This window comes from Moschus berezovskii, chromosome 15 (genome assembly GCF_049115385.1).
Source record: "Moschus berezovskii isolate FMDL1 chromosome 15, NW_MosBer_1.0, whole genome shotgun sequence".
NCBI classification, from domain to species: Eukaryota; Metazoa; Chordata; class Mammalia; order Artiodactyla; family Moschidae; genus Moschus; species Moschus berezovskii.
Window position 1 is genome coordinate 46355995 of NC_142474.1, and position 10789 is coordinate 46366783.

General features: G+C 43.8%; 1 protein-coding gene across 1 annotated transcript; it reads right to left on the reverse strand.

Moving 5' to 3' along the window:
- Positions 1 to 735: 735 nt before the first annotated feature.
- MGME1 (mitochondrial genome maintenance exonuclease 1) lies at positions 736 to 10697 on the reverse strand. Its single transcript, XM_055430338.2, has 5 exons — positions 10554 to 10697; positions 8143 to 8724; positions 4840 to 5059; positions 1387 to 1519; positions 736 to 1038 (listed from the first exon to the last, which is right to left on the reverse strand). The coding sequence occupies exons 2-5, from the start codon at positions 8654 to 8656 to the stop codon at positions 877 to 879; spliced, it is 1029 nt and encodes a 342-aa protein (XP_055286313.1). The 5' UTR covers positions 8657 to 8724; positions 10554 to 10697; the 3' UTR covers positions 736 to 876.
- Positions 10698 to 10789: the final 92 nt, after the last annotated feature.

The following is a 10789-nucleotide window of genomic DNA, read 5'->3' on the forward strand; positions in this document are numbered from 1 at the left end:
GGAGCCATCCCTCAGGGTGATAGTGGGTGTTTATTTAGGTTTCCCAAACCCAGTGACTACTAATCAATTTTATCACTGATCAAACACAGAAAAAAAAAACCCCAAAACATGTCCTTATTGTTCCCTGTAGCTGGAAAATTCCATAAACAATTTTCTCCAAGTACACGATTCCTTGACTCAAACCAGAATATAGCTACCAAAATATCCAGAAGTACAATTCTCAGAGGGGGCCCAGCCACTTCTGAGGATTATCTGGAGGAAGGCCAAGGGGCAATGCAACGATAAGGGGAGTGTGCACCGTCTTTCTGGACAGCAATGTTTACTAGAGGCTAAGATATCACGTTTATTCTTTAAAAATGGTAAATGGACGCTTTCTTCCTCAAATGAAATACAAGGAACCCCAAAACCTAAGGCATGATTTAGGAACCTCCACTGGCAGAAGCAGTTAGCTGAGAGGAATCCTCACTGCACACACACCCTGGGGGTACGTGGCCCCATCCCTGCGGTGTGCCCCAGGGAAGCGCTTGGCACACCAAGCCAAACCACCCTGAATGTCTCAGTGAGAAGACTGAGCGTCCTGCCCTGGACACAGAAGGTCTGAGAGTCACCTACACTGTGCCAGTCCAGTGCGGCCTGCCCCTTATCCAGGGAAATGCCAGCTAGAGGTAGCAGAGCTGGTCTTTTATGGACATGAGTCCGATTCTTTCAATTTAACTTTTCTGGTTTTTGGTTGCAATAATTCCAACAAGTTACTGGTTGTGCCTGTGTTGATGCAGCTCTCAGACCCTATGGCACCTGATCTCAGATCACAGCAAACAGTGACACAACTTCCCAACGGTGAACAAGCGCTTCCTGTTCCCATGAGGCTTCCTGCCCCTAATCTAGTTTCTGGATATTCTGGCTCTTCTCCTTCTTTGTATATTCTTCCAGTCGAAGAAGCCACTTTGCCCAGTACTGGGAGCAGAGCTCGGCGTCCATGAAATGTGGGTGGGCAGGGGACCCGTCTTTGTAGGCCACCACGATCAAGCCGCACTGAACCTATGAAAGAGCAGGGCAATTCCAGAGTTTGCAGCGGCACCAGGACTGAGGCTCACTCCCTTCTCACTCCAGGCCAAGTCCAGAGCAAAAACAATCAGCAGTGAGAGCCCCCGCCTCAGTTTCTAAGATGGGCTGATGATACACAAGAACAGAAAGATGAACATAAAGAACCCACTGTGATCATTAAAGAACTATTAACAACAAAAAGCCCAGGAAGTAGGGAAAGTGCACTGTGAAGTGTAGAAGGACAGAACAGAGGAAGCGGTTGGATACACACAGGACAGAACTTGAAGGAGCTATGACCTGGCATGGGCAAAGCCTGAAGGAAGCCAGGCTCTGTGTCCTGACCTGAAAATTGTAGTTGGCATCGTGGTTCACAGCACCGACATACGCCACGACTTGCAATGGGTTGTCAAATGTGTTTCGGATGAAAGGCTTTGGCTTCTCTGATGTTTTCCAATCAATCACACAAAGCTTGCCCCTAGAGAGAAACCAAAGGAAGCCCTTGAAGGTGACAGCTCAAACTGAGACTCTGTTAGGTTCAGTTCAGTTCAGTTCAGTCATGTCCGACTCTGCGACCCCATGAATCGCAGCACGCCAGTCCTCCCTGTCCATCACCAACTCCGGAGTTCACTCAAACTCACGTCCATCGAGTCAGTGATGCCATCTAGCCATCTCATCCTCTGTCGTCCCCTTCTCCTCCTGCCCCCAATCCCTCCCAGCATTAGGGTCTTTTCCAATGAGTCAACTCTTCCCATAAGGTGGCCAAAGTACTGGAGTTTCAGCTTTAGCATCAGTCCTTCCAATGAACACCTAGGACTGATCTCCTTTAGGATGGACTGGTTGGATCTCCTTGCAGTCCAAGGGGCTCTCAAGAGTCTTCTCTAACACCACAGTTCAATAGCATCAATTCTTCGGCACTCAGCTTTCTTCACAGTCCAACTCTCACATCCATACATGACCACTGGAAAAACCACAGCCTTGACTAGACAGACCTTTATTGGCAAAGTAATGTTTCTGCTCTTTAATATGCTATCTAGGTTGGTCATAACTTTCCTTCCAAGGAGTAAGCGTCTTTTAATTTCATGGCTGCAATCACCAGCTTCAGTGATTTTGGAGACCAAAAAAATAAAGTCTGACACTGTTTCCCCATCTATTTCCCATGAAGTGAAAGGACCAGATGCCATGATCTTAGTTTTCTGTTAGGTTAACCCTCTTCTTACTATAGTTTGCTGCTTGTCACCCAATGACTATGGCTTCCATCCCCCTCAGTTCCAAGCAGACAGCCCTCCTGAGCTTTACTTGGAACTGAAGAGGTGTTGAGCCCCTCATTCAGGTCAGTGACGAGGTATGAAGGGGTTCACCACAGGGCTGCAGTGAGGGCCCAGGTTGCCAGGGCTGGGAAACAGTCTCCCCAGAGCAAGCCTCTAAACTTTCTAGGCTTCTCTTTGGACCTTCATGGTTTAATAGTTGACAAGGGAATTGAAACTACATCTGCTATTATCTTAGTTGATTTTGCTTCAAACGTCTATCAGAATGAACCACAACAGACCAGCAGCAAAGTCCCCATTGTAAGGGACCAAGCATCATGGCACCTCAGAAATCAAAGCTGAAGTTCAAGTCCATCAACACTTAACAGGTAGCAGCAATATGTAGAAATACAAATGAGAAGACCTGGTTCCCGTCCTAAAAGTTTACACACAGGGCAGGGATATATTACTTTCTATTAGGGATCTTGGGAAAAGAAAAAAAGTCCTGCCACTTTTTTTTTTTTAGTAAAATAACCAGTACATTCCTCCCTCTCCCCCATCCTGGTGGGGTTTTAAACTTGCCAACTACACATGTCAAAAGGACTGCAGGGCGTATGAGTTGAGAACCAGTGACCCCCAAGCGCTCGTACTGCTCTGTCTTGACTTCAGGTTCAAAACCAGCTATTCAGAGGGAGATCTTCCTGTTAACATAACCCTGGAGTTAGAACCTATGCAAGGTATTTATAAAACCAGGCTAGAGGAGCGCTGTCTAAAAGAAAGAAAATGTGAGCTATACACACACACCATTTAAAATTTTCCAGTAGCTACATCCAAAAAGAGGTAAAATTTTAACACTTTATTTAACCCAATATGTCCAAAATATGATCATTTCAGTATATAATTAACATCAAAAAGTTGTTAATGAGATATCTTACATTCTTTTTTGTGCAAACTCACTGAAATCTAGTTTGTGTATTTACAGCACACACCAATTTGGACCAGCCCCAGTCAAGTGCTTAGTGGCCTATAGGGCCCACTGCTACCCTACTGGATGGTGCAGATGTAGAGGTAATACATCATCTTTGTAACTATTTTCCATTCTGTAAAGTTTGACAATCTCTGCAAAGTGAGGCCCCAGCATCCCCAGGGGGCTACCGTTCCCAGTTCTCTCCCTTGATAAAATCAAAATATCCTACAGTATCGACTTCTGCCATGTACCACTGTTTCCAGAAATGTACTATAACTTATAGAACTTAATACTATGGAAAAAAATCTTAATAGTATAAACCCAAATTAAAATTCTAGTAAGACAGTTCACACATAGCTCTTTAACAAATGAGAAGGTGCTTAGCCTAATTTATTTTGAAACACAGACTGGAATGATGAGACAGTGTTAAAACACCCATTCCCTGTGACCCTGCCATTTCCCTTTCAGATCTGTACCATAGAGCAATGGCTTGATATCCCAGGTGCAAGTGACAAGCGCCTGGAGAATTTAAGAACTATTCATGCCCAGGCCTACTTCAGATCGACTGGATTTATTCATATCTCATAGGTCGCTCACCAAAACAAACCAATGAACCTGTGCACCTGCCGAAAAAAACTTGTCAGGACAGAACACAGGGAGACCTGGTCACTGCTACAGTTTGTAACTGTGAAACTCTAGAAATAACCTGAGAGCTCCCAATATGGAAGTGGATACAGTTCATTCACACTAAACAGCAGTTAAAAAGAGAGAAGAGGGTCAAAAGAACAAGGCTAACACTTTCTGAGCAGACAGTATGCATTTTAACTATTGTACCAGGAATGTCTCATTTAACCTCTATAACAAACCTGTGAGGTAGGTACTATTATTTGTTCTGTTTTACAGATGAACAAATGGAGGTACAGAGAAGCTAAGCAGGTAGCCTAAAAGTTAAGAAGAAAACCCAGAAACCAAACTCAGGCAGCGCGTCTCCAGAGCCCAGTATCTTTTAACTAGAGTTCCATGGGTTACACTAACAGATTTTGCCTCCACTCTCCTTATTGCTCACATGCTTTTTTGGGGAGTATGGGTATCTGCAGGTTATATCTACCCTTGAAACCTGGAGTAAGTGGGGAAAACAGTAACAGCAGCAATTTAAAGATCACAGGAAGTTTTAGTGAGCTCAGTGTTCCTATGCATGTCAAACACTGCATGGAAGCACCGAATAAAGTTGATTTTCAGGGCCAATAGACCAAGGTGTCATTTTTAGCGAAACAGGAAAAACAATGCAGGAATCAAACTGGATCTTATGGCTGGTACCTTGCCTGAAGTTGGGGAGCGGGGGGGACATGATGGAAAACAGGCCATCCAAGCCATACTGGACAGTTAACATCTTTCCTCCGCCAAACACCCTGACTTGGGCACGTAGATTGACAAATATGACGTGGCTCTCACCTGATATGACTTTGCACAAACTCTACCTTGAAGCAGCAGTTGAGAGGAAAACCTAGTGCTGGACGGGAATCATGCGTCCCACCCAGAATTAATTCACCTCCACACTTGATGTGAGAAACCAAATATACTTACTGATAATCAGCCACACAGTCCAGCATACCCACATACTGTAAGGTCTCATGTTTAACTGCACTTTCCAGGGCCCGCACTCCACTGATGTCTTTCAAAACATGCTGTACACTTTGGACGTAGCCAGATTCAAGGAGACTTTCATCTCTTTCTTTTAAGTTCCCCTGGGGTGAAAGTATGCTTTCCAAGGCTCCATGAAACTGCTTCCCTTGTAAAAACATGTCTGAAAAGAAAATCAGAGGAAAGGGACAACAACAAAAAATACCCCAAACAAAGCCAGTACTAAAGAACAAATACTCTATAAGACTCTGAACAGTGAAATTAAAAATCACATGAATTTCCTTTAAGTGATAACCTCTAAGAAACCATATTTCAGCCTCCTGTGAAACCTAAGAATGCACATTGAGAACAAAAGGGACTAGAAGAGCTCAGATAATACAATGGATTAAAATAAAGCATTTCTAGTAGAATTAGGCCAAAGCTAGAATTGAAGATTTGGGGCTGTAGGACCATACCTAGTGAATTCACATAGCACTGTGAATTTTAGAATTCATTTAATGTAGGTAACCAGTAATTTAACCAGCTGTGATAGTTGTTAGACATTTAAAGAACTGTACTTGTTTATAGTTCTTTTTACAACCAAATCTGACTTCTGAACACTGGTGGAGGTGTCCTTTACCAACAGGCTTAGTGACGGAAAGGCATGAAAATCAAGGCATGTGGGAATTAATGTTTTGTGGGGCTTGGGGGAGGGGAGGAAAACATGACATTCTGCACCTGCGCTTGCTTTTAGGACGCGAGCAGCCTGAGATAGTGGCTCTGTCCTCATTTTTTTTTCCCTCATACACTTTTCAGTTAAGGAAAGAGGACACAAACATATTCAACAAGTGCAAGATATATTATATATTCACTTGACTCTTGATTAAGGAAGGAAAGACAGAAGGTGTTGCTATGCTAAGCGCTAAGTTGGGCACTTTCAAACTGTTAACTTCAAACACAGCAACCTGGCAAGATAAGGATCGTCACCCCATTTTAATGAGGCCCAGGCAGTGCTATTAAATTGCCCCAAAGCAAAAAGCTTCATGGGCCTGGCCCCAGAGTCCATGCTCATTCCAGCCCGTCACCCAGAAGAGGAAGAAGAAACTCAGGGGCCATCAGGTAGAGCGACACATAGAAACAGAGGAGGAAATATACATGCTGGGAGACATACCCACAGAAAATGGGGAAAGTCCTCTCAGCTAATGAGGCAATGTCAAACCATATTACCTTTGCCAAGTAGTTTTTACAAAGATTTTGAAAGGTCAGTTCTATTACTGGCAAAAAATGGAATTGCTCTGGGGACACGACTTAGAAAGTGAAGTGAAATTCAACTGAGGACCTAAGTTATTCCACTCCAAATTTACCTGGCTTAATTGGACTTATCAGTACATAAAAGGCCTACAAACATTTAAGACTTGTGGAATTAAAACCCAGGGAAAAGAAGTGTAGTTTTCATCTACAGATTAGCTTTAATGAAGCAGAACACAAACATGTTAAAAACAGGAAGGAGAAAAATTGCTTTATCAAGAGCCAAGCTAAGAGACAACCCACGCTCCACTGCAGTCTTTACCCCCAGCAAGCTCTTCACATGTAAGGTGCAAGGCAACAAACATGAGAATTTGGGTTACAGGATTCCTTAGGATTCTAAAGCTGAGAACGTTAAACATGATTCAACTTGTAAAAATAAATTTTAAAAGATTTAAGAGTTATTGCAGATAGCAATTAAGTTAGAATGTTCCTTGAATAAATTAAAGGAATAAAAGTGCAGTGTTTTCAAGTCATATTAACAACAAAAAATCATGAATCTCCTATATTCTAACTGACAAGCATGGATATTTTAGAATTAAAAAAAATTCAATGTAGCAAAAAAAAAAAACAAAATCAGAAAAAGTAAACCCCAGCTTTCCCACTAGGATCAACACAAGTATAAATCAAAGTCAGACTTTCTTATCCTCCGCAATCTTCAAAAGGTAAATTGGTACTTGGGAAAATGACCCTATGTTTTGGGTTTCTTTTTTTGGTCACACTGTGCAGCATGTGGCATCTTAGTTCCCTGACCAGGGATGGAACTAGCGCTGTTGCAGTGGAGCCACAGGACTGCCAGGGATGTCCCTTCCTGCTCTTTTTCTTTCTTCTTTTTTTTGGGCCATGACACGAATCTGTATGTGACTGCCCCATTATTAAAAAAAAAAAAAATTAATTCTGCCTGTTTAAAGTTGATCCTAAATTGAGAAATCATATCATAGTAATCTAGATCTATGAAGTTGACTTCATGGAGTCAACCAATTTTCTTTCTGCCTGGGATAGTGGGCTGGCTCAAACCAAACAACTCCTCTCCTTTATCAAAGAGCCAGCAAAGTACTTCCTTCCTTTGTGCCAAGAGCTACAGACCTAGGTACGCAACATCTCAGTAGGTTTCTTAGATTCCCACAAGCTGTAATATTTCTGGTTTAAAGAAAATAAAACAATACTTAACATTTTTCCTTTAAAACACGTGACCACAGGTTTAATGTGTTATGGATACACATATCTTTGTTCTAAGATGCCTCAAAATAAGTATTACTCCTATATAAAAATTAAAGTGCTTCTGGACCACTACGGGTGCATGTCCTGCTCCCTGGGAAGCGTGGACTAAAGGATGCTCAGTGTAAACTTAGCTTTAACAACTGTGATCCTGCTGGGGAGAAGCGAATTCACCTGTACTGACGGTCTCTTCTTTCATCTTGTTTTTGGGTGGAATCTGTTTTACGAAAGCTATTCTCCTTGGTTGTCCAAGTTAGTGAGTTAGGACAGGAGTTGCAGGCTCTGAACATCTGCCTCAGTTTACTAAGATCTAAATACAGATCACACGTTCTGATTTATTGCCAGTCTTTAAATTTACGAGTCAGTCTCTGCTGATAAGCAGAGCAAGGGGGCATTTACTAGATTCTGAACAGAATGCCTAGCAACAACTAGAACTCCATTATGTGATGATCAACTATTCCATTAAAAAAAAACAAACAGGAAATTCTAATACTTAAGTCTATAGCTTATAAAACAAATGAATTTTATATATCTTTTAGTCAAACTACTTGATCTCTCTGCTTTAATTTTATCTGTAAAATGGGGATAATGGTATCTGTGCTTCATAGGGCTGTCATGATAATGAAGTGAGTTATAAAAAACGCTGTTAATACTATCATCTGAAAGCAGCTCCTCACTAGCTATAGGGGTGCCTTCTACTCTGGGAAACATAATAACCGTAAGAATCAAGATTGAGAAGATTACTTGAAGTATATTCAGCAAAGCCATCCTCTCCCAGTTCCAGAATCATGCGCTGCCTCCACTTCTCCAGGTAGAAAGTCTGTTCTGACGTCATGGTCTGTTGCAGGACTCGGGTCACGCTTGGTATTGCATTCCTTTGCAAAGGGATTTTCAGAGGAACTGGAGGATCCCTTGCTAGGTCTGGTTTTATGCTTTTCTCTGGATTGAACAGAGGAAACCAGTTTTGTGGAACTCCTGATGCTTCTTCTTGCTTTGGGGCCTTACTCTTACTCACCGGTCCGTAGAGTAAAGCATCTTCCTCAAACAGAGACTGTGGAGTCCGAGCATGGTCTCTGAACGACAAGACAGACTTGACCAAATCAGAGTATTTTTCCTGGTCCACTTGTTCATAAGGGTTCACTCTTTTCTTCCGGCCACGCAAATAAGAGGAAGTGGAGAAAACAACACGAGGGGCTGCTTCTACAAAAAGCCTCTTTGAACTTTGAAGCTGCCTGCAGATGGTCTGAAATACCTTCATCTTTAGACTTTTTTTCACTTCCCTCCGGTATACCTGTAACGTTGAAGGCCTTTTTAATTTTTGCTTTCCTATCAAAGAGAAAGTGGTGTTAGGTATCAGACGTGTTAAACGTTTGAACCATCCAAGTGAAAGCTGCAACAGTATGATATAGCTCTTTAAAATTGTATTCAATAACTTTTCCCACATGTTTAACAGAGAACACACTTGACTCCATATTGGATCTATTCCTTTAATTCTAACCTTAGTTCCCTGCCGGGGCTTAATGCCAACTTTGCACCTTTTGTAGGAGAATGTTACGCCTACAGCCTAGAATATACAGGAGGGCCCATTCTCAGAGTTCTGATCTTTAAAGGTATTAACACTTTTCCAAGCATAAAAAGTTACAGAACAGAAAATAATTGTCTTGTTTGAGGTTTTTAAGAGCACTGTGACCAGACCTCGCTGGGCAGCTACAAGAACAAAGGATTGCTGCACCAAGATTTTTGCAACTACCAGCGACACTCCCTCCTCTTTTAGGATAAAAGGAGTCTCAATTCTAACTCTGGAAAAATGGCTCTTTGGGGCACTAGTCCACCATCTTCTGGGTCTGCTGGCTTTCCAAATAAAGTTGCTATTCCTTGCCCCAATAGCTCATCAGTCAATTTCTTGTCTTGTCCTGCAGCTGAGCTTGGAATTGGTACTATCTGTACAAAACTACTTCTGAAGGACCAGCATTTGTTAAATGTGAAATAGTAGACAGCTTGGGACAATGTGTCCCTAACATTCACTATGGTGCCAACTGCCACCTATGAAGGGAGCTCTGTGTGATACAAAGAAACACAGGACAAGACGCTAGAGGGGCCTGGTGGTCACACTTAGCAGTTTAACCACTAATCCCTAAACATCAGATTTCTAAAAAAAATTTTTTATTGGAGTATAGCTGATTTACAATGTTATATTAGTTTCAGGTGTAGAGCAAAGTGAGTCAGTTATACATACACATATATCCCCTCTCTTTAAGATTCTTATCCCATATAGGCCATTGCAGAGTATCGAGTAGAATTTTCTGTGCTTTACAGCAGGTCCCTGTTTGCCTATGTGCTGTGGTGTCCGACTCTTTGCTACCCCATGGACTCTCTATGCAAGAATACTGGAGTGGGTTGCCATTTCCTTCTTCAGAAGTAGTGGGGTATGTGTCACAACCCTTTCAAATTGTGGTGCTGAAGAAGACTCTTCAGAGTCCTTTGGACAGCCAAGAGATCAAACCCAGTCAATCCTAAAGGAAATCAACCTTGAATAGTCACTGGAAGGGCTGCTGCTGAAGTTTCAATAGCTTGGCCACCTGATGTGAAGAGCGGTCTTTCCAATAAGACCTTGATGCTGGGAAAGATGGAAGGCAAAGGAAGAAGGGGGCAAGAGAAGATAAGACGGTGAGACAGCATCACCATCTTCACCGTCTGAGCCACCAGGGAAGTTCACGTCACCAACTTGATGGGCACGGATTTGATCAAACGCCGGAAGACGGTGGAGAGTCTGGCGTGCTGCAGTCCCCCGGCTGGGCTGCAGTCCATGGGTCGCAAAGAGTCGTGCACGACAGAACAAGAGCAACAATATGTCACTCCCAAATCTCCCATTTATTCCTCCCGTTTCTCCCCAGAAAACCATAAGATTGAAAACTAGACTCTCTGAAACGTAGCATGGAGGGAGAGCTCTCATCTAACCCCTCACACCCTCTACAGTGGGCACCGCCAGGATCCATTCAAGACTGGGCACTCGCGCTCCCGACCGGTCTGAACCGCCAGGGACGGTCAGTAGGGCCCCGCCGCCCTGTACGCGCTTCGGCGGAGCCCCACAGGACCGGGCCGGCGGCGGCCCCTCGCGCGAGAATCACGGTAGGGAACAGCCGGCAGGGAGGTACCTCAGAAGCCGGTGCCCGCCGCTAGCTTCAGCGCGCGAACGACCCCGCGGGCCGGTCCTTTCGTCTGTCCCGCGCTTTGCCCTCAGGCTAGGCCCCGCCCAGGCACGGCGGCCCCAGCAAGCACTGCGGCGCTCATGCCCCGCCCCATCCCTGGTCCCCCAGCTCCGTCCATTCTCCGGCGCTCAGTGGGGAAACCCTCCCTCCGGCGGGAGCGCGGGCGCCTCCAAATCGCGCCA

What these genes read in the sequence shown, in the direction of transcription:
- MGME1 (XM_055430338.2), bottom strand. Translation starts at nt 8,656, where the DNA reads ATGAAGGTATTTCAGACCATCTGCAGGCAGCTTCAAAGTTCAAAGAGG. An exon ending in CTTTGCTGAATATACTTCAA is followed by an intron (nt 5,060 to 8,142) that starts GTAATCTTCTCA and finishes TTTTCTTTTCAG; the next exon opens with ACATGTTTTTACAAGGGAAG. An exon ending in GACTGTGTGGCTGATTATCA is followed by an intron (nt 1,520 to 4,839) that starts GTAAGTATATTT and finishes GTTTCTCTCTAG; the next exon opens with GGGCAAGCTTTGTGTGATTG.